Source organism: Cotesia typhae, unplaced genomic scaffold (genome assembly GCF_013202065.1).
Source record: "Cotesia typhae breed Kobodo isofemale line unplaced genomic scaffold, CoteBio_Ctyphae contig_123, whole genome shotgun sequence".
NCBI lineage: Eukaryota > Metazoa > Arthropoda > Insecta > Hymenoptera > Braconidae > Cotesia > Cotesia typhae.
The window spans coordinates 3,897,047-3,921,179 of record NW_027423715.1 but is presented as its reverse complement, the minus strand read 5'-3'; the positions used below and the strand labels follow the sequence as shown (position 1 = coordinate 3,921,179).

The 24,133-nt window shown below is 34.8% G+C and overlaps 1 protein-coding gene across 12 annotated transcripts in view; it reads right to left on the bottom strand.

Annotated features, from left to right (window-relative positions):
* Positions 1-5,125: 5,125 nt before the first annotated feature.
* LOC141533567 (protein groucho-like) overlaps positions 5,126-24,133 on the bottom strand; it is a 57,766-nt gene continuing 38,758 nt past the window's right edge. For all 12 annotated transcript variants that reach the window (XM_074252545.1, XM_074252555.1, XM_074252569.1 and 9 more), the window contains 6 exons: positions 21,695-21,971; positions 19,858-19,883; positions 8,807-8,932; positions 8,209-8,747; positions 7,252-8,131; positions 5,126-7,165 (listed from right to left, as the gene is read on the bottom strand). In XM_074252545.1, coding sequence (XP_074108646.1) covers positions 7,058-7,165; positions 7,252-8,131; positions 8,209-8,747; positions 8,807-8,932; positions 19,858-19,883; positions 21,695-21,971 — 1,956 coding nt within the window. In that variant the 3' untranslated portion in view covers positions 5,126-7,057. The remainder of the gene's footprint in view (positions 7,166-7,251; positions 8,132-8,208; positions 8,748-8,806; positions 8,933-19,857; positions 19,884-21,694; positions 21,972-24,133) is intronic.

Below are 24,133 nucleotides of genomic sequence, written 5' to 3'. Positions count from 1 at the left end.
ACTTGCATTTAACTGCTGACGCAGATTATACCGCACTAGTAATATTTCCTGAGCCAGTAGGTACCGGAGCGAGAGCTAGTTCATCCACCGAATCGGTTACATTACCCACGGTTGTCGGTAGCCCTATACAATACACCGATATATTCTCATTAGACGTATCCCTGTTACGCTCTCTGGGGTGTCCAAAATCTTCAGGGTTGTCGCGCTAAGTCCCATTGATTCCCTTAATCTCTTATTCAGCTGCTGATAGTAACCGCCAGATTATCTAAATTATACGAGGATTAATTACGCTGATAATTATCCCCCTGTGTCTTGGTTTGCATATTTGACAATTAGAAAATCAAATTTATCACCCGGAAAAAAATTAACTATAATAAACAGTATTAAAATCTTGATTTTAATCATTAATTTAAGAGATTTATTATTTGAATCCTGCAATTCAATAATTATATGGCAATAATTATCATTAAAACAGTAATAATAGTTATGTTAATGTTAAAAAAATTAAAATGTCCCCTCTGAGTCCTAATTCACTATTTGAAATAGCAAAAATGACTGAAAATTTGAGCATATATTATAATTTTTTTTTTTTTTGTTGATAATATGTCTCCAAAGATATCAAATAAAAATAAAGGTAATAATAATGATGATGGATGAATAAATACAAGTATAACTGAGTAAGAGGCGTGAAAAAAATAGCCTACGAAAGCTCGAAAACAAAAAGGAGCAAGACCGGCAAGGGATGAACTTGAAAAAGAGCGTGTATAGTATAACGGAGCGCTGTCTCTTCCGTTTTAACCTGGTTGGTCCTGAGGACACGAGGTGAACGATCGACAGGGCGGGACGTGACCTTTTACAGGAAGGATAACATACCACCATCAGTATATCAGTATATATATGTATATAAATGTATGTATGAAGGAGAGGGTGGTGGCCGATACCACTACTGGCGTATAGCAGCACCCTAAACCACCTACCGGCACTAGCGCTAGCGCTACCACTACTACCACCTTGTAAACCACCACCAGTGACGGCACATACGTACATTAACCCCTCGAGCCTCAATTGCTGGCTGGCAGCCACTCCCTGTACACTGCGGTCGTGTTCAAATTCACTGGCTCTCTACTAAATAAAAAAATAATATTTCTTTTCTTTATTTTGCCGCTGATTAATTAACATTATCCTTCAATCTATATTTCATCTTAATCTCTAGGAACACGGTGTTACTCTCGTTGTATTACTGTATTGCACAGAGAACATATAATGCCTGCATTTGAGCGTGATGTATGCGTACTATGTATTCCACTGGACATGGAAATGAGTATTAACAAGGACAAGGTATACGCTATTATTAATTCGAGATAATTAATTCATTGTAATAATGGAATATTACTCAATTTAATCACTCGATTAATCTGGGAGTTAATTTTTAAGTTATTTATTTTATTTTATTTAAAATAAATAAAGTTTGTTGGGGAGATTTATTGTTGATTTGGGAAATCAAAGTGCAGAGTTGTTTTTTGGAAAGGGAGAGCCAGTTGGCGAGGGATTTTTTGAAATTAAAGGGGAAAAAGGGAGATGATCGATAAATTGGAATGCATATAATAAAAAATAGTAATATCTATGTGAGTATAGAGAGTATGGAGAGTAGAATACGTCGTAAATCAAGCCTTAACGAGGGCTTTTGCCGCAGTGGTTTGTCTATCGATTTTATCATCCGCATGTCCGATGGAATAGAATGGAATTGAGAATGGCTAATGCCAAATTGTTTGGCACAACTTGCTTGAATATTTGATTAAACTATTCTATTTTACATATTATATGTATATATTTTCAAGGATATAAAGATGCGGAGAATGCCTAAAGGAGACCGCGTCAACTACGGGTGTGATAATGGGAAATTTTTAACGGGGTTTGTTCGCTTAATCTGCCCAGTAATTGTTGATGGATTTAGTTAATGCTTGTTTATATTTATTAGCTGTTAAATGTCGAGATTGTCAACTCAAGTGGATGAGGGGGATTTGGGTTGCTAAAGCTGTCAGCTGTGACATCTGTTGCAAGCTGATGTCGGAAATAGACCATGATAAGGAGTCGCAGATTGTGTAACTGGAGTTGGTAAGGAAGGAACGAATCCCTGATAACAGTTTGCCTCTACTCTTGCCGATGGTAACCGGTTAAATATTTTTGGAATAAAAATATATGATACAAACTGAAGGTCAGTAAGTTTGAGATACTAGAAATTAATTTGCGCGCCCTTAAATATGGAGTTTGCATGAATTTTTATGCTTTTGATGCATTCGACGAATCATATCATATTTGTGATTTTAAATATTTCATGCACGATTGATAAAAATAATTAAAACGTTTGAAAAAAAAAAATTCTTAAAAAAATTGAATTTCATATATATTTTTTTAATTAAAATACTTTAACAAACAATTAATTTAAAAATGATGTTTTGTTTTCATAAAATGCTTAAAAATATGATACTGAAGTTAGCTGACAACTGTTAATTTTTTGAATTCTTGTAAAAAATCAATAACAATAAAAAAATGCTTCTAAAAATTTTCACTGAGAATTTTTTTAAATTTTTGTAAGTGGAATTTTTTCATTAAATTTTTTTCATCGTAATTTCATTGCTAAAAAATTCTAAAAAAATTTCTAATAAGTCTTTAAACTTCAGTGTCATTTAAAAATTCAATATTTTTATTCGATAATTTTTTTTTTAACAAAAAATTTTTCAAAATTAATTTTCAAATTTACTCACTCTTTCTGCGACTCCAACGCCAATCATGAACTCGTGCATCGATGCTTTAGAAATTTATTAATAATTACAAAATAAAACACCTATAACATGATAAAAATTAACAAAATTTATAATTAATAATCATCAATAATTATTCTGAAATAATTATTTTTAAAACATCATACCTTTTTATTAACTTTTTTTGTTTACGAAAATTCTGTCGACATCAACTATATGTAAACTATACGACGAAATACCCGGCACAATATTTCGACATTTCACTGCGTATATTGCTGGTTAGCAATAACTTATTATCTTAAAACGCTTTACGTCCACTAAAAATTGAACATTTATTATCATTAAATTTATTTAAGCATTATTTAATAAATAAATAAATTATTTATACTTACAACAACCTGCATCAGACGATCAGGCGACAGTTCCTCAAACTGATGGCGCCCTCTGTGGGCGATTCGGGCAACTGCGCACTTGAAAGTCATTCTACTGCGCAGGTTTATTCCAACCGCCATTCCAACTGCGCAGAAGTTAGCAGAATGTACGGTACCTCGTCTCGCTCGTATTAAAATCAAGTAATTATTAGGTTTATCGTCATAATTATTAAAAATATGTTTATAATTAGGTTTTTTAGCACTCTGAGTTCATTTTGAAATAATAATTTTAATAATCCAGGCATTTTTAGTATCGAAATTCAGTAAATAAAGTTCGGGTCGTTTCGGTAGGGTCTTCTAACATTCGCGGTCATGTTGTTCGAGTCGTGAGTCTAAAGTCCGTGCCAAAAACAACACTATAATAATTATTATTTTTTTTTTTATGTTTGAATTAATAAGTAGTAACTTTTCATAATTATGATATTTTTTATGACAATCATTCAGACGCCATTTTCTTTTGTTCTTTTTTGATAAAATAAATTATGAAAATTAAGATGGCCGACATATAAAAATGTTTAGAATATTTTTTATTATAAAATTTACTGAAAAATAGTTAAAAAAAAATTTTTTCATTTGTAGAAAACAATTTTTTAATTTTTTTTAATAAAAAAATTTGTTCTAAAAAATTATTTAAAAAAATTGCATTTATAATTTATTAAAATTTCTACAAGTCCGTTTTTTTGATAATATTTTTTTGCTATAATTTATTTGTTAAAAAAAAAATTAAAACAATTGTAAAATGACAGCTAAATTTTATGTCATTCTAATTTATTAATTGAAAAAAATTAAAAAAGTAAAAACATCGGCGAATTTTCAGTGCTATAAATAAAGTGTCGAGTGATAATTTTCGTGTTCCCGCGGTCGGTCTTCGTGTGTGTGATTTTTTTTTTTTTTTCAGTATTTTACCTGACTCATGAAGCCAATCAATGTAAGTTTTCATTTTTTTTTTTTTTTTCATGTGAAAATTTCAATTTTTAGAATATTGAAAATAGCAGAAGTGGATTTTCTGTTTTTTGAATTATTGAAATATCTGATATAGATATAAAAGAATGAAATTGTTAAAAACATTGAAATTTATTGAAAAAAATTAGAAAAAAGGTTGACCGTGAAAGCCATCCCTGCAACATCCCGCTACTTGCGTAATTAAATGCTCAAAATTGTTTTTCGAATTCTATGATAGACTTTCAAACACAAATTAATAAGACCGGAAATTATATTAGGAGTTATGACTACTTATATGATTCGAAAACTTAAATTAAAATTTTAGAAGAATTAAAATGGCCTAATTAGTCCCTAAAGTCATTATTTTAGAAGTTATGGCCACTATTATGTTTCGGGGGAAAAAAATTTAATTTCTCCTAAAAAAAAAATTATTTTCCCATAAATTACAAACGTATCTTGTAGGAAATTTCCCGAGGAACACGATAGAGTGGTCAGAATTGCATTTAGAGCAATTATTTTAGGAGTTATGGCCACTTGAAGATCCGGAAACAGAAATTTGAATTTTCGGATTTTGTAATTTTTTTAAAGTCGAAATATCTCCTAAAAAAAAATTTGTTAGACTCACGAAACACAAAGATTTTTGTAGGAAATTTCCCGAGGAACCATTTAGAGTGGTTTAAATTGCATTTAAAGCTATTATTTTAGGAGTTATGGCCGCTTGAAGATCCGGAAACAAAAATTTAAATTTTCGATTTTTGAAATTTTTTTTAAGTCTAAATATCTCTTATAAAAAAATTTTTTTCTCCATAAAACACAAATGTATCTTGTAGGAAATTTAGCGAGGAACAATTTAGAGTGGTTTAAATTGCATTAAAGCTATTACAAAATTTTGTTTCTGCTATTTTTGTTATTTGTTATTTCTAGTATTTAAAATTTTATTTATTTTTAATAATGATAAAATTAAAAGAGGAGGATAAAAAAAAACAGGTATAATTTTTTTAATAAATTTTTTATTATAAGTTTATCACTTTTTCTATTTCGTAAAATTCCTTGAGAAATAAAAATTTTTTTCCATTATTATAAAATACAAATAAATCTTTCTTACATGATGTAAATACGCTAAAAATCATCTTCTCTCAATAATTTACATAGTTAAATTACAAATGATTATCGTTAATACATACAGAAGCATCTAACTATAAATAAATTATAGATAATATAATAATAATAATTAAATAATCGTGTGCGACAACACTGAGTATTTATTTATCTCTGCGCATCAATATATCCATCATCAATTAATAATTAATAATACATTCCAAACATAACGGACTTTTTAACCGAAATAATTATTTCCGACGTACCACAAAATATAGAGTTTACATTATTTATACGTCAATCATTATTATCAATTATAAATTTATATAAACTTTCCATGAAATGCTGGTTAAAATAAAAATTTTCCATTTTTACAAACGTCAACCAACTAACAAATAATTTAATAATTGGAACAGTCAATTCAAATAATTAATTACGCGTCAAAATAATAATAAATAACGACAATGCGAGCTCAGTGATACCATGTTGGTAAATTTACAGTAGAACAAAATAATATACGGCAGTTATTTATCGATAACTTTGTTGCAATACAAATAAATTTATTTTAAAAACGGTTAAAGAATATTTAATTCCATTTGTACAGAGTTGTTTCGTAGCCATAATAAAAACTATCGAGTCTTGTTGAGGTATCGTTGTTTCTATTGGTCTATTATTTTTAATAGTTATTGAAATAGCAGTCGTTTTATTTATCTCAATTATTAACAAACAATTTAACAATAATATTTTTATCTAAATTCATCCTCAAAATATTATAATATCATTAATCATTTAATAAATTGATTATTAATAATTAATTACTTTAAAACAACTGCAAACAATTATGTATTTATTCCTGTAACAAAATATAAATATACGGTATAATATACTTTTTTTTTTGTATCACGCGCTTTGCATCATCTATCAGTACCTTGTAGGGAAACTATTTATTCATTTTTTTTTTTTATTATTTGAATTATTTATTAATTATCTTTACAAAAATTTATATACGTTAAATTAAAAATTACAGCTTTTTTGTTATTCATTTAAAAATATCAATTAAAATGTTAATCAGCTGCAATCAGTAGACCGATAAAATCAAAGCCAAATAGTCAAATAGGCCTTGTCTAATTTTTTATATTTTATAATCGAATTAGTAAGAAAATTTATACTTTTCATTTACTATCATACGATTAATCCACTTATTTATTTAATAATTATAAACTTATACCTTATTTTATTTTAAATATTTATAATATAATACACGCTGTTGCTCATACATTCACTCTCTTTAATTTGATTTATTCATTTTAAATCTTTTGTAATTAGTAATGTGCCCTTATAATCTCACTTGGTTAAACTTCTATATATTACACCGGGCGTTATCACGTCAAATTACCTTTATCGCTTTTAATAATATTAAAATTACTTATTTATATGCATACTTTAGTTATCGTGGCTTATTCTAACGATTCATGATTTTAATAATTAAATAAAGTGCCAGACTAAAAATACAAGACTAAGTAAAGGTCTCGGTATCAATAATTCATAACAAAAAGCATCATGGATAATTGGTTAAAACGTGTCTGACCTTATTTTCCAAACCCTTAAAATAGATACCGAGGATGGTTATCACTTTGGGAGTTTATTTACTCGCTATTATTTTTATTCTTATGATTCCTTTAGTATATCTGTATAGATCCATTACTTATTATTATCAATAATAATGTTTTAATTATAGTCATTATTACTATTTTTTTTTTCTTTTAATATTACGTTTATAAATGTAACAAGCGTATCGAAGGTATATTAACAATCGAATTTATTTTAGTATATCACTTCATATACGGTTGCCTTTTTGTCCCCTGATCCAGTCACGATGTACTTGTCGTCGGTTGATATATCGCAGCTTAATACTGATGATGATTCCTTTGACTGTTGACGGAAAATACAAACATTTTATTATTTAAATACGTGGTTAATCAAAAATAAATAAAGTAGGGTAAAAAAAAAAGACTCACCTGGAATATAGAGGCACCATAAGGCGTACGCCAAGCGTTAAGTAGATTGTCTTTGCCGGTGGAGACGAACCACTTGCCACAAGAGGCGAATCTAAGTGACAGGACACAAGACTCGTGGAGATGAAGCTGGTACTTGTCGGGTTTGTTCGCGTGGAGGACCTCGACGTTAGAGTTCTCCATTCCGACCGCGAGCCACTCTCCGGTGGGACAGTACCCCAGTGAGAATATCTGAGAGGTAAAGTCGTGCTGCTGGAGCTGTCTGCCTTCTCTGAGGTCCCAAGACCTCACGGTGTTGTCGAGCCCGCCGGTCCAGAGTTTCGATCCGTCTGCGGAGATATCTATGCAGGAGGCGCCATCTGTGTGTCCCTGGAACTGCCTGACGAGTGTCTGGTTCTGGAGATCCCAGACGGCGATGTTTCCGTCACTGCAGCAGCTGAAGCAGACCTTTGAGTCTGGAGATATCGCGAGAGCGTAGCAGGCTGGCGCAGCAGACGTCAATTCGGCCTTTATCCTCGGCGTGGGACTCGCCAAGTCCCAGATACTGAGATTGCTGGCCTCACCTCCGACGATGAGCGTTCTTCCGTCGGGGAGAAGCTTAACCGACCTGATGTAGTTGTCGCGTTGAAGACAGTCCAGCTGGGAGACTGGTTTAGCGCTGCCGCTTCCTCCCTGGCTGATATCCCAGACTTTGACGCAACCTTTGCCTCCGGTGTAGACGTACTTGGTAGGATTAGAGATTGTCACTGCACAGACAACTTCTCCATGAGTGAGGGTGTTTATCTGACGTGCGTGTCTTGGTATTCCTGGCCCGATTAGGGCATCTTGAGGAAAGGGCACTGGTTGCATTTGACCTTCACTTGAAACGTGGAAACTGTAGGCTCTGAAAATTTTGATTAATTATTATTTTGATCTCAGTTGATGATACCAATTAAATTCCAAAATTTATAAAAGACTTACGGTTTTCCGCCAGGAACTCCTAGAGGACCAAGTGGTGCTCTCATTGCGCCATGAGGATCGTAAAGTTGCTGAAGTGGCGGTCTAGTCGGGTATCCGTTGAGAGCCCCCGGTGGGTATCCCAGCATTTCGACGTGAGGTCCAGCTGGGGGATGGTGAGGTGGAGGATAGTGAGGATAAGGACCAACAGCCGATGCTGGAACGAGAGGTTTGTTTGAGCCACTGGGTTTCAGACCACCAGATCCAGAACTACTTCCACCCGCCGAAGTAGGTGTCACAGGTTTCGATATCGGTGTAGAAGGTTTCTCGCGTTCCTCCATCTTCTTTGCTGACGGAGTGCTCGCGTTGCTGCTAGTTCCGCTTTTCGGTGACTGTGGCGGTATTTCCTTTTTCATTTGGCTGCTCATCAAGCCAACTGACGGACCTATCTTTTCGAGTCCGTTTTCTCGCGGTGAGGAGGTTCCATTTGCCGCTGGGCTAGCTGCTCCTTCGCTCGCGTCGTCTACCACCAAATCCTGGTCACTCTTTTCACCATCGCTTTGCTAAAAAATATTAAATCATCAGTAACTTGCTTCAGGAGAATTTTTAAATAAATACTTACATGTCCTAGGTCTTTGTCTTGCTCCTTCTTCATTTTTTTCAAATGCATGTGATCGTGGTGTCCTGGGTCAGGTGTACTCCTGGGTCTGCTATATTTCTCGCGTTCAGCTGGAGATATTGAGCTCCTCTGGAAAAAAAAAAAAGAAAAAAAAATATTTATTAGCGAATTAGTAACGACAGAAAATCAATTTGAATTTATCTAACAGCTAATGATTTAAAAAAGATTTCTTCAGCATTTCTCAGAGGGTCTTCTCGCGGGATTTAAAATTACTTTTATATATACATGCCTATTTCTCTCAGTCGTTCGGTTTTATCCAACAAGATGCTGGAGAGTAATGGCTTAACAGATGGAAGTGTTTCCTTCGAATTTATCTCTCAACTCACTACACAGAATCCCTTAGGAGAAGATCGAAAAGACCCTTGACAACTGGGAACTACTACTACAACAGCTCTTACTACAGAATAACATTCTTATTCTTTACTTTTCCGTATTAGCAATATTAGTTGTTTCTCTCCGAAGCTCCTCTACATATTTATTACATCGATAAAATATAACTTTAACACTCTCCCTACACTACAATCTCATACCGAATACCAAATACCGAATCAACTTTATTCACCCGTCTCCGGGGGTGTTTTATCCGTCAGACATTTATTTTATCTCGATTATTTCCCGAAAATCGATCGAATAACCGATTGATTGATTAAATAGAGAAATAAAAAAAAATAAAATAAAATAAAATATAGCAATTGGAAATGCTGTACAGAGTATAAAAGTATAGATAGAAAGGTTCAATATAAATGTATATATTTAAGCTATTAAAAAGAAATATAAGTTTGTGGATGAAGAATAATCCCTCAGGTCCAGAACTTTAGCAAACACAAGCCCTCTATCTTTCAATCGTGTCGTTCACCCGAGCATCCCCGAGAGATTCGCTGCGAAATGAATTTTCTCTGCTCTATCCTCGATTCTGAATCCTGGGTTTCCTCTGTAACTCTCCATCTCCATTCCTGAGCAATCTATACACATACAAATATATATATATATAATGTAATATTTATCGTTCGTGCATCGAGAACAATTTTCACGTCGGATCCCTCGGCTCAAACTTTTTATCTCCCTGGAGCAAAAATCCTTTGGACCGGTTCCATCTCGGAAAAACTTATTCCCTCTCATCCTTTCCTCTACCCGTTTTATGAAATGAAATAATTGTAACCTTCTTAAACTCGGGTCTTCACAGCAGGAACCTAATCGCCCGATTCGCGGCCCCTCTTCCTCTTAAGAAACTCGCAGCCAAGTAAATCTCCTCTTCTCAATTACTAGGAGCTCTTCATCTCCATCCTCGTAATATTACTGGTGGTTCGCGCTTTCTTTTCCTTATTCTTCGGTGGTACTTTTAACTCAACTCCTCGCTCTATCAGACAGAATTAAACAGAGAGAGGAGAGAAGAACCCTTCAGAATAACCCCTGCGTATGGACCATTACCCTCGTCTTGGTAAGATTCCCCAGCGATTTCCGGGACTGCTTCAGCCACTTCTTGTCGACTCGACGCTCTATCTTTATTCCCTTTCTATGGGCTGCTCGCATTTTGCTCCCTCGCAGAGTCATCGTTAACTTCCGAGGGTGAAAATAAAATTAAGGAGAAAATAAAGAAATGGCCGCGGTTTTTTAGGAGATCCTGTTAGGGAGATTATTCGGTTACCAACTTGGCGGCTCAACTTCTGAATTCCTGCACTTTTAACAGATTAATATTTTACTTTTTTTTTGTGTCGGCTGTCTAATGGGTTTATTTTCTGCTATTATAAAATAAACTTTTATGACAAATAATATCATAAGCATTGTTCAGGTATTAAACGACCTAAAAAAGCAATAATAAATGACTCAATTGCAAGGCAAGTAACTGGAAGTAGTACCAAGTAGTATAGAACGGAAAATTAATAAAGGGAAAAAATAATGTATAAAATGATAAATATGGTAGAGTCTGGGCAAGTATGGCTGGTATAGTAGGTAATAGCGTTTTTCCATTTATCTGGTAGAATCTGGAAGTAGAGGTATAGCAGTAAAGTTTCTACTCAGAATAAGAGTAGAATAGGAGCAGCTCAGTGCCTAGTCGGTACGGAATACCAGAGAATGGAACATTTCCGTGAGTACGTGGTTTAACGAGAAAAGAAAGAGATGTGATGAGAAAAACCGGGCGATGAGGACGACCATATTTGGATTGTGCCCAACAGACAAAAAGACGATGTGCAGATATAGATATAGAAGCATGAGGGAATAAAGGAAAAAAAAAAAGATTAAATAAAAAGCGAGTACCAGCTCTGGCAGTGTCAGTGTTACTTTATCCTCTTTAGTTTCCTTTTCCAGACTTTACCCTTCTGTTATACACTTTCATTCTTTTTCTGAATCCGAGTCTCAAGGGAATCGCGTACACTCTTTCGTGGCAAACGAAATAAAAATCTCATCACACACAACTCTCGGTCTCGGATATATATATATATATATATATATACATTTATTTCATTCCATCGGTTGTACACAGTATAAACGTATATTTTCCGGCTGAGAATACATCTGTTTCAGCGCGTCCAACAGATATACTACATCGGATTTATCTCCGGGGGGCCATCGTACACAAAAACGAGTTTTGAGATATCTATCCGAGGATACAAACTTGTAATAATTCACGTATCTTTTTCAATAAATATCCTCTAGTACCCTTTATACTTATTTATATATTTATATATGTTCCTTATTCCTTTTAAAACTTTTAGAATTCCTTTGATCCAACAGCTATTATTTATATTTATTTATTATTCCGTTAATTTGAGAACCACTCGCTGCTTTATCTTGTAAAGCAGCTGGGGTTTTGCGGCATCTTCGTATACACCGCTTGTAACCTGTTAGATAGGGTGGAGTGAGGAATAAGGAAACAGCCGGTCTAGTGGCTTTCCAACTAAAAAGGAAGATGAGAGTCGCTAAGGTTTAGAGTAGAGTATTAGGGTGTCTATCTCCATCTATATCTATATCTATATCTATACAGCTGTAGAGTAGATGGATGTACAGAACTAGAGTCCGAGACCTGGTAGGAAGCACTTGTGTGCTGTGGGTGAAATTATCAGGGTGATTATGTGACAGAGGAAGCAGGGAGCTATTCCTAGTCGGCTTTAGCTCACTTACCACATTCATGGGTTGATAGCCCTGCTTCCTATACTCTGTTCAGAAAGCCAACCAATATTGTCAAATTGATCCTATCCCTTGAAAAGCCAAAGCGTCGCATGCCAACTTGCGGAGCGAGTCATTTTCTAGCAGAACTATATTCACATTCTCAACATCCTTGACAATATCTTGAATTTATTGATCGATGTTGATGTTTCTTTAATATGCAAACCCAAAGTCTTTCCCTCACCTTTTGTTCAACACAAACTACTTTGCCGTCTGACGTCTGACGTTTACCGTCTGCTCTATTATGTTTTATATCTTGTCTAGTGTATACAGTTTAAGTTGTGGTTATTTGGCACTTCGTGTTTTCCAAACTTGTCACTTTATTAATAATTTACAGTGTATCTCTTTGACTAATATCCATAAATCCATAAATCGGTGTTGGTAATTTGATTGAAAATAAATAATTGGAGCTTTCAATTAAGTCGAGTGGATGAATTTGAAAGGAAAAGATGAAGATGATTTATGTCTTATATAAGGGCTCGCCTGATTCTGATGCTCTAGATTATGCAAGAGGTCACTCGTTAGTTTTGGAGTTTTAGGTGATGAGTTTTATCGGAGTTTTGTTGAGTGATTTATAGCAGTGAGTAATTGCAATTTTTTATTTAACATTGGCACGGCCGTCGTCTATATGACAAAGAGGGAGTTTTGGTAATTTTTGTTTGGGAATTTTATTTATTTGGAAATGAAATGTGAAATGGGTTGTAAAAAAGTAAATAAATAGTGAGTTGGTTTCTGATTTAAAACGTGTCATTCAGCTAAGAGAAAAAGAGAACGAAAACGCCGAAAAAAAATTACGAGCCATGAAAAAGAAATGTTCTCGGGGGAGTAAAATGTTCGAGGTACATGGTACACATCTGTGTGGATGTGTGAGGGCAAAAAGGTTCAACGTAGTGAAGCTCTATCAACTACTGGCATGTCGTTGTACGCGGTAGCAAGACAAAAAGAAATAAAATAAAATAATAAACTATACGTATAGAATAAAATAAAATAAACATTTTCTGACACCTAAAATTTATTCAACTACTCATAAATACTGTCTCTTATTCGGAAATATTATATATACTTTTTTTTCTAGAATTTTTTTTTTTTTTTTATTTTAGAGCTCGCCGCAATCTCCCTTTAACCCTCGGCTCGCTGTTCATCCCCGGGCAGCTTGAACGAGTTCTCTCTGCGGTGAAATTTGCATTTTTAAATTAACTCGGCTCTGTTTGCAGCTATCTCGGTTCCCCCCAGAGTAATAGTAGTAGTAGTAGTAGTAGCAGCAGCAGTAGCGACGGGGTTTTAAAATTTTATGCAACAGCGCGTCCTGTACTGGCTAGAGACCAAGCACCGACACTTTAACCCGGGTTATCGACATTGTTATTATTGTTATTATCGTGGTATAACCGCAAAACGAATGCAGCTGGGTAGATCCGATAGGAGTGGACCCGAAAAGAGTGTGGTGGGTGATTGCGAGCTTTTAAAAGTTAGGGGTGAAAAGCACTAGTTGCAGAGCTACCACCTATCACCTACACTTTTCTCCTCTCTCCTCTCCACCGGTATTACATTTCGTTCGATAATATTCTCAGCGTTTACTATTTTCACGGCTATTTTCCGATTACTTTGCTTGTTGTATTCGCCGAAGAAAACCAATACCATTTGCATTATTTTATTTTTTACCAATTCACATTTATTTGCTATTTTTTATAATTGGTATTTTCTTTAATTAAAATTGAAATTTAATATTCAATTACCAGCTGTACATATTTAATTTTAATTATCGAATCGCAAAATTAACAATTACATTTTTTAAACTCTATCGAATTTTAAATTGCCGCTTTTAAATAATTTTTTTAATTACTTGCAATTAAATATCGTTTGTAAGACGAACCACAAGGTAAGGAGATACAAAAAACAATAAAGCAATTGAAGATAAAATGGAGGCTGATCGGGAATTTTGGAAAGCTTTTCATCCGGAAGAGCAGCAAAGTATTGGCAAAGGGGTAAAGAGTTAAAGTCAGAGGTAAAGAGGGTTGGGAATCAGGACGGTAATTGAAAAGCTCGTGATCTGGATCCTTTGGAGTGTACTATCAGTCTGTATATATGTAGCATAAATGTATGTCTGGAATAGAAGACTTAACTCATTCTCTTATTTCTATTCGGTCTTTACGGTTTGTCTTTTTTATTTTTTTTTTTTTTTTTTGGGCTCGGTGGCTGGCGTCTCTGTTGAATCAAGCGAAGGCGAAAAAAGTCGGCAATAATGCCCCTGAGGTAGATTCTCGCGTGGCTGGCTCTCAAGAGAAACCGAAAAGAGTTTAGCTGGTGGTGGTGGCGAGGAAAAAGGGCGATGAGAAACAAAGAAAAAGTGTTGAGTTTAACGAATGGTTTCGCAAAGTCGGGCTGCTGGCTCTGCTCCTGAGGTCCTTACACAATGAGAAAAAACTCGACGTTAACACGAACGTTGCCGCGGGTAAGATCAAATAGCTTAACAAAAATTTACGGGGTGGAGACTCTACTCATTCCAGATCCGAATTTAGAGTTTACTCTTATGAGAATAACAACTTTTAAGTTTTTAAATGGGAAAAACTCGCACTAAGTATTAGACAAATTTATGACTCATTCCAAATTTAAATTTTGAATTTATTTTGGTTGATTTGCATGAGGATAGAGCAAATAAAATCCAGCTTGGATGACAATAATTAATAAAAAGGGTAAGAGTGTTAAGTGGGAAGTGATTATAACGAGATCTTGGCGATAATTCTTGGTATAAAATCCTTTCTCGACAATAACAGCGAGACGATAGACTACTCGAATGTCTCGTTAAATCTCTTGGCCAATTACAAAGTCCTTCCAGTGATGCCGAGACATTCGACAAAAAATATAATCCATCCCCATCTTTGTCTTTATCTCAATCTTGGTTTTGTTATTTTTATTTAAAAGGTTTGCCGACACCGCAAATAACCGCGGTCGAAAGAGAGATTGAGATAGCGGAGGCGAGAAAGGGGAAAATGAGAATATTATTGTACTAAATATTGTGATTTTATTGCGAGATAGGTGGAGCATATTAAATAATAAAAATAGCAGTAGTATAAGTAAGGTTTGAGCTTCAAATAAAAGACTATAAAAGTCTTACATTTACGCCTTGGTGCATTAATTTACAGACTAATTACTGGCGGGGAAAATTATTAAAAAGTTTAGCCGAGCGTAATAAAGTGCCGTGTCGTTAAAGTCTGCGATTATGTCCGCAAACGCGCGCTAACATGAAACGAGTATACAGATATTAATGTAGATTTATGTCTACGTTATGTGTGTACAGTGTGTACTGGTAGAAGTTTAACAGCAAAATAATATAGGTATAGGTATATATAATATGGTTCCAGAGTTAACACGCGAGTACGCGAGAATGTGACAAGCATTTGTGTTGGCACTTCACCCCACAGAGCTTGTTTTAGTTTTATGTTGTTTTTATTATTTTTATTTTGTTCATTCTCTCCGACATTTCTTGTTACCTTTGTTTTTATTACTCGTTAGTTTATTCATTTACTATTATTATTACTTTTTTGCTGTTGGCCGCATTGCGCTGGACACCGATAAAAATATAATCTCCCGAGAGTTAGTTCAACTATTTTTTAATTATTATTATAAATTTTATAGAGAATAAAAGTTTGTGACATTAAATAGTTATAATTGAGTTATAAACTTTCCGAGATTTTTATCTCTTTAGTCTTTTTTCTTTGATAGATAGAAAGTAATTAACTAAAAATATGGGTCTAATACAAATCTAAAGTAGCTTACGGTAAGCGGATTATAAAATTAAAAAAAAAGAGAAATAAAAGTAGGTAGTGAAAGATGGGCATTAGCTGGAAGATGTTTTTAATTAATTAATCGTCAGTAATCTTTTCATCTTAACCCTCGAGGCTCGCAGGCGTAAAAGTTAGGGTAAAACAAACGGTTGAAAAATGACAAGTATATAAGTTTATAAGTTTACCTCAACTATAAAGTTTGAACTCGAATGGAAATGGAAACTTAACTGGAAGCGAGGACGAAAGAAGACGGTCTCTTATTAATCTCGCGTAATTGCCGAGTTTTAAAATTATCAAGTATCTCGAGTCGAGTTGAGTAGTGGAGTGATGAAAGAGCATCATCATCCCCTTTCTCTGTTCTGTTGGTGGATAGAAGGATAGAAGAGTACGACGGAATGGATGCAGGAATAATAAGTGGGGTGAAGTAGAAGTGGAATGTTGTGCGAGTGACTGCGCAATTACTCCTCGCCGTAACTACTCAGTCTTCCGGTATAAGGTATATCTATACCTACATGATATACCTACATACCTACAGAGCGCTTCAGAGGAGCCAAACCCGGGAATAGGAAACTCTCATTCAATTCTGCCTTCTACCTTCTACTAGCAGCGCAGTCAGGTCTCTTCAGTCAAAACCATCCAAGCGACTACTCACCCCAAGCCAAACCAAACCAAACTCAAGCCCAACAAACACTGCCGGATTCTATTCCTGCGTGTCTCTGGCTCTAGTTCTGGCTTTCGAGTTTTCTCTCGCCACCGCCGCCATCTTGTAAATTAATTAATGCGCCTAACGAGATCAGAGGTGTCGGTAAAGCAGGATCGAGAGTGCTACCGAGCTTCACTACTACTACTACCAATACTACTACCCCTACTGAAATCAGCTTCACTCTCTCTCTCTCTCTCTCTCTCTCTCTCTCTCTCTCTCTCTCTCTCTCTCTCTCTCTCTCTCTCTCTCTCTCTCTCTCTCTCTCTCTCTCTCTCTCTCTCTCTCTCTCTGATCCTCTTGCTCTGTTATACTCGATGGCTTTACAGCTCGGCGAGTAGACCCGAGACCCGAGGGAGAAGCGTCGCGACGCTTAAGGGGATCTGGGAGTCTGAGAGTAGGGTTAAGGGCTCGGTATTGAGGACTCGTCGGTAGTAGTTGGATGACGGGTAAATTAGTCTGTTCGGAACTACCGGCGTCGCTTCAGGGCTACACACCAAGATCCCAGATACTTTGAAACGTATATATAAAGTATACAGGGGTTGGGGTCGGGTAGTGTCAGGTACCACGATCTCTGCGCTCTTTCAACCCTTTCAGGCTTGTCATCCAGACTAGCCCCCGTTTACATAATGCAAGCCACTTTAATTAAAATAAATTACGCTTCCGCGTCGACGGATTATTTTTTTCTCTTCACTCTTTACTTTGTCTGTCACCCGTGGAACGTTTTTTATTCCGTTTTTTTTTTTTTTTTTTCTTAATCTCTTTTGGAGCGAGCTCTCTTGCATCATTTCACTTTGCATTCCACCCTTTTATTTATTTTTTATCCCCTCGAAAAGCGTACCGACTTTTACACGTTTATTTCCTCTGAAAAAATTTAATTTACTTGCATAGTACATTTTTAAATTCTTTAATTACTTTTTAACACACCTTTCATTTAATATTCCGTAAATATTTTTCTAAGATAATTAAAAACGAATTTACTGTATAATAATATTGATATTAATAGAATTATTTTTATAAACTCGGATTAATTTTCAGCATTTGCTTTTGTTATCAGACAAAGGAAATTGATTTTAATGTCAACAGAGAGTTTATTATAAAAACTTGTAAATATAAAAAAATAATAGATGGTTTTTAATATGAACAAAGAAATTTAAGAGACACATGATATCATGATTCATGAATGAGTTAATCGTGTCATGATATAAAGGGGACTCTAAATATATATAGATATATACATATATAAGGTTATTAAATTTTAGATGTACATTCCCATCGCGGGTATAGTTTATAGTTTGTTGCTTTATTGTAGAGTGTTGGTATTAGTGACAGTGATAGCGATATACTGATGGCGATAGTACTAGTTATAGTTATAGTTATAGACATATAGAGTACAGAGTACAGAGTATAATGGAAGTGTACTCGAGAGGTCACGCAGTGGATATACCCGTTTATTGTAAGACACGACGAGGGATCGTGAAATAGATAGTAACGTTATATGATGCATTATGTCTACTGCAAGCTCCAACCCTGTCTACCTGTCTCGGCTATTACCATTAATATTTCAATTTTATGATAACCCTCACACTTGTTTATTAATAAACACCGTACCACATTTTACAGCTTAATTACCATTTAATTTACATTTTTATTCCCTTACTTTGAATAATTTCTCTACGTAGAAGTTATAAAAAAAATTCTTTTTTTTTTTTATTTTCAGGTTGAGCGGAAACCTTCATCAAAATTTACAAGCATCTGATTGTAAGTTATAATTTTAAATATTTATCATAAAATTAACATTTTTAATTTTGAAAATTAGATCTCTAATAATATTAACGAGACATAATAAACATATAATAATAATAATAATAATAATAATATATATGTGTATATATCTATTGACGTAAAAGCCATTAACGCCTATCACCGTAAGTGTAATCGATATTGCACGAGCCAGTCAGCGCTTATCAATCTGTAATAATTGCAGGTATTAAATGGGCGCTAATTATGCTTCGCAATGTTACACTATTAGTAGTTGTATTAGCAGTAATGGTAGTTGTACATATACGGGTAATAGTACAGTAATAACTGGTGTACCTCTATCAATCGCTGCGGAAACTATCCTGCTTACACGTGTACCGACTACTCCCTATTATCAACTAAATTAAATATCTACTTAAATAACCGTTGTCTAATTGGGCTTATGAATTATTTAATTCAGTTAATTATTGAATTAACTAATTCTAAAGATATAAACAAATAAATTTATTAATCAACAAAAAATTAAATAGATTGAGGGTTTAGACAGAGTTAGAGAGCTCGCAACTGATAATATAAACGGAACTCTGGAATGCAGCAATCCAGGAACCAGTCAAAGTGCAAGTGGGTCGCTGTGTAAGCGCGTTAACGTTTTCAGAAAGTGCTTTTAATAAACGTACGTCGAACGTCCGTATACGTTTTTTTTTTTTTTTTTTTTTTTTTTAAATTCCCTTTTTCTCTTCATCCATCCAGAATCCTCTGGCCTCTCATTTAGCTTTATGCGAGGCTTTTGCCGCTCACTTTTTTTTACCAAACTTTTTGCATCCCTCGCTTTTATATCCGAGCAGCTCACCACTCCCTGCCCCCTTTCCCGGTACACATTATGCACACTCCAAAATTTTAAGTACATTTCGCTCTAGCGACATCTAATCTTTTTTACAAAGCTAAATTTAATACTTTCTCTCTACTCGGTTCGCATCCACTCACACACACTCGCTATTTTATATATTAATTATTTTTCATGTCTATGAAGTTTTAGTTTTTTGTTTTTAAATCCACAACACACCCTCAGGTAAAACAATTTTATTTTTATTTATATTTGTATTTATACATCCGCGTTGTACCTTTGAAAAATTTATTATCCTTTTAGAAATATAATTTTAATTATAAATTCAGCAAATATTTAGCAAATAGTGCGTTTATATTATTTCAAAGAACAATATCAGGGGTGAGACGAATAGAATAGGTTCAATGTCAGTATTAGGGGTTCGATCGTGATTGAATGGAAGCTCGAGGATAATTACATCGGAGCTTAATTGTGACTCGCAGGCGTCGAAGCTTATCTCTCCTTCTCTCAAATTCATACATTTACTGTTATTATTATTATTATTATGATTATGGTTATCATCATCATCATTACACGAGGAAACTAAATTTATCTCTGTCTTACTTAACTACGGGATTCCTTTTACGAGCTGGGTCAAGTTATCGCATCAATTGAGAATCGTTACACTAAATTTAGCTAAACAATTAACCCTCGTAAATTAATGTCTAATAATAAGATCAGAAAGATGTCTATATTTACTCACATGCCTCTCTTCGACGGAATTTAGACCTGGAACAGAAAAGAAAACTCCAATAAATAAAATGAATGGATGAATGATAATATAAATAAAAATAAACAAGGATAAAGTTTAAGATGTCGAATGTCAGATGTGCTGGAGACATCGTTTGAGCTGGTTTAGTATAAAAGGCAAAGTAAAGCTATAAGGCCGTTATTAAAGGAGCATCGATGCCAAGCACGATGCTTTTATCGAATAAATCGAGTGGCCGGAAGGCCAGAGTCAGCTGTAATTCGACTCGACGAAATACTTGCATGCTTACACGAGTTTAGAGGAATTTACTCAAGTTGAGAGAAGAACCAGCACCCGAATAGCCTCAGGGCTCTTTCCTCTTTCCCTCAATACAACAAATTCCAGCTCCGCGATCCAGAGTCTCTTTCCTCTTTCCTCTTTCTTCCTCTTTTTTCCTCTTTCTTCCTCCCTCGGATTCCATTCTGCAAGACTTGACTTGACTACTCGACTACTCGACTACTCGTATCGTCTTATATACCCTTTGACAAAATATAAAATGCCGGAGTAGAGATAAATAAAAAATAAAATAGCTGTATAGTACCCGTGGGTAAATAAAAGCTCCCGGACGTCCGCTAGATTTTAAAACGCTCAATTATACTTTTTATTCTTCAGACTCCTCTTCGGAAAATATTTTTATTTTATAATTAAATGACAAGAATTCAAGTGAATGAAAATATAAAGGTTTATAAATACCGAGCGAGATAGTTTATAAGAACTTTTAATACAGACTATGGACCGTATAGTACTACATAAGAATGGAAAGAGGATTGTTGAGAATCCAATTGAGGCGGGAACTTCATGTAAAGAAGATGACAAGCAATAGCTGAAGCTCTATAGGTTTCACTGTGAATGTTCCTGGTGGTGTAAGTGAGTCAACCCGTGCATTGGTGTACTAGAACGGAAAGGGAAAATGTAATGTACGTAAGGGGACGTGGTTTAAAGTACTCTTGTGCCAAGAGAAGCTTAAGCCCGGTGTATAGCTGTGAGCCCTCTGATGCTCAAGGCAGAAAGCCAACCCAAGTCACTCGGATATGCTTGTAGTTGTAGTAGAAGTGTAGATCCAAGTTTAGGAGAGAAGACGCGTCGGAGGAAAAGGAGAAGGAGGAAGACGGTTCAGACCTTAGAAGTAGGTGTCGAGAAACGAAGAACGAGGGGATGAGAGGAAGAAACCGGCGAGGAAATCCACAGCTTTGTCAGCATTCCTTCAAAATTGAGTTCTAACACGTAATGCTCCGAGATGATTCTCTGGTGGATCTCCAAATCTTTGGATCTCTGGATCTCCGTTCGGTCTTGGTACATGTTATCGAAAGTTATTTTTTTTACCGCAAAAAATGGTGAGAATTATTTTTTCCATTTTTGGTGTAAAAAAAATACAAACGCAGGCGAGATGTTTGGATTGAGGTGGTGTAAAATAAAAAGTTTAGATCGGGAGGAAAATAAGATAGAAGATAAAAGATAAAAAAGTGGATGACGAGGGTCGGATATTGGACAAGAAGGTGCTTCTGGATGAAGACGCCGAGTAAACATGGTACGAACAAGCTGGCCTCATTCTCATCATCGGTGTACACACTCGATAGCTACTACTCGAGGATCCAAATCGATGGGGACGTGCCGACGTTGCAGAAAAGCTTCTTTCAACCCGAGACCTACTTCACTTTTACTTTATTTTTAAAGATACCTCCACTTATTTATCTATTTATTTTTACCATCGCTCTTTACTAGTTTTTCTACTCGCTTCATGCTTGTACTCTATAACATGATATATTTTTTTTATTAAAAAAATAAAACTTACCACCGTTGGGCTTTAAATCGTCGGGCTGACCACGATGGAGATCAGGTTTTGTAAGCATAGACAATGGGTGAGCCCCAGCTCCTCCAGGAGCAGCGCCTCCGGGGGGAAGTCCCAGGCCCAAAAGAGCTGCTGAGGCAGAGGTGGGTACTTGGAGTCCGCCACTGGGTCCGAGGCTAGGAAGACCGGGGATTCCGGGGTGAGGGCCCATCGCTGCGCCAGGAGGCATTTGTTGGGCGTGCATTTGCTGCAATAACCTCGGCAAATCGGGTCTTTGTTGCTATAATTGTAGAAAAATAATGAAATTTTTGTTATTATTACTTAGTACATATTGATATATTTGATTGGATCATTTGTTTGCCTTGATTAATCACAAGTGATAATGACATAATTGTCAATATTGTTTTATAATTCAGCATCAAAATTGGTACGATCAATGTTTATACCGTTTAAATATGACGTTTTATCATCGGTAATAAATAATATATAATAATGATAATAAAATGAAGCGAATGCCGAATAGGGGATAGGGGAGCAGAGAGAAAATTAGGAGATTAAAATTGCTGACAAGGGTGAAATAAAATCTATCCGTTATATCAATTGGATTATTATCCACATTCACCCTCAACTAGCACGTAATTTTAAAATAAAAATGTTTTATTTTTTAGTTTTTAACACCGGAAATCACGATTGGGAAAATTGAAATGATAAAAATATCTGAAAGTATATAGAATTAATGAATAAAGACAGAACAGAGAGATTTAGTAGTCAGAGGGTTGATGTCCGTGCATTACATTGAGTCCCAGGGCTTCGTTAGCTTGGTCTGTTTATTGAACGTGCGCTCATATACTCTGTCGTCACTGATGAATAAATAAATCCACTGGTTCACGTGAAAAAGATAAATAAATAAATAAAAATAAAAATAAACAGAGAAAAACGTAATATACAGAGAATGAGTAATTCAGCGATTCACGAGGACTTTGGGTTGAGTTCTTTTGACTGTACAGTACTCGGTATACTTTTTTCGTTACACTCATGTTGAAACAGAGTGTTTTTTTTTTTTTTTTTTTTTTTTTTTTTTTTTTTTTTTTTTTTTTTTTTTAATTTTTGTCTGTACCTTTTTTTTTTTTTTTTTACCAACTGCTGTTTACAGAATAAATTTTATTTTGTTTTAAAAATGAAAAAAAAAAAAAAAAAAGCACTTGTGTAAATCTCGTGCTTGTGAGCCACATTTTCCGATTGATTATTCATTAAAAGAAGATTAAAAAGACTTGATAAATATTTGCAGCCACTTTGTAAGTATTTACTTTTTCAACCGAGTATTTTTTTATTATTTTTTTTACCTCAAATATTTATAAATTACTTATTTATTTACTCAGTATGGACTTTATGGAATAAAGATTCGTACATTTTGAGTAAAAATAAAGCCGAATTGGTACTAAATATAGAATCGGTGGGTATTAAGTTATTATCAGAGGTTGGAGTGAGTAAAAATGACTGAGGCGAGAAAGAGTATCCCCAGAGCAACGACAAACAAATCGTAAATTATTTCAATAGCTTTTTGGCTTTCCTGTTGTATTTAATGTCTATACATAGATATAGATATAGATATATTTAGTCGTTGTCGGTGTGAGAGCAAAAGTCAAATAGGAGTGAGAGAAAAAGGAGCTGAGACTGAAGGATTTGGGAGTTAAAGAGGGTAGAGGGTAGTATAAAAGGGGGCAAAATTACTCTGGAGCTCTGGGGCTTCATGTACACTCGTTAGAACGGATTGGGGTTGGTTCAACCAGAGGAAAACCAACAACAGAGTTCAGCAGTACTAGTACCACCAGCCATACCAGGGTTGTAGTAGTTTATTGTTTGTGTGAGTGTGTGAGAGTGTATTAGACAGAGCCGGAGCCAGGTCAGCACATGAGCTGTGAGTTGTCAGTTTGAGGGTAGTGGTGTGGGTTAGAGAGCTATAACTACCACGGGAAAATGTTACTCAGTAGATGGTTTTGGGTATGAGTGCTCGACTATTACGGCAAGTAGTTTGCTGAGATAATTAAATGGCTTAACGATATAATAAGCCAGACGTTAGTACGACACGGATGGCTGAGAAGTGAAACATACATTTCGTGACGTTAAATTGCATCTAACACTTTAACAACTGGTTAATACTAATACATACAACATAAACAATAATATATAAAATATATAACATATAACTAACCGTTGAAAGTTTTAAACTTTTCGGTTTTTATTTGTGTCACTGCGGGTTTACTCGTGTTTATTGAAATAAAAATATATATTTATATAGATATATATGATAAAGTTTAAGCCCAGAGGGTGGTAGATGGTAGAATTCAAAATTCTAGGTCACAATCCTTGTGGGTGAAGAGTGCAAAAGTAGTAGCTCGCGATGAGAATTTAACCAGAGCAGAGTGAGGATCATCACGCGAA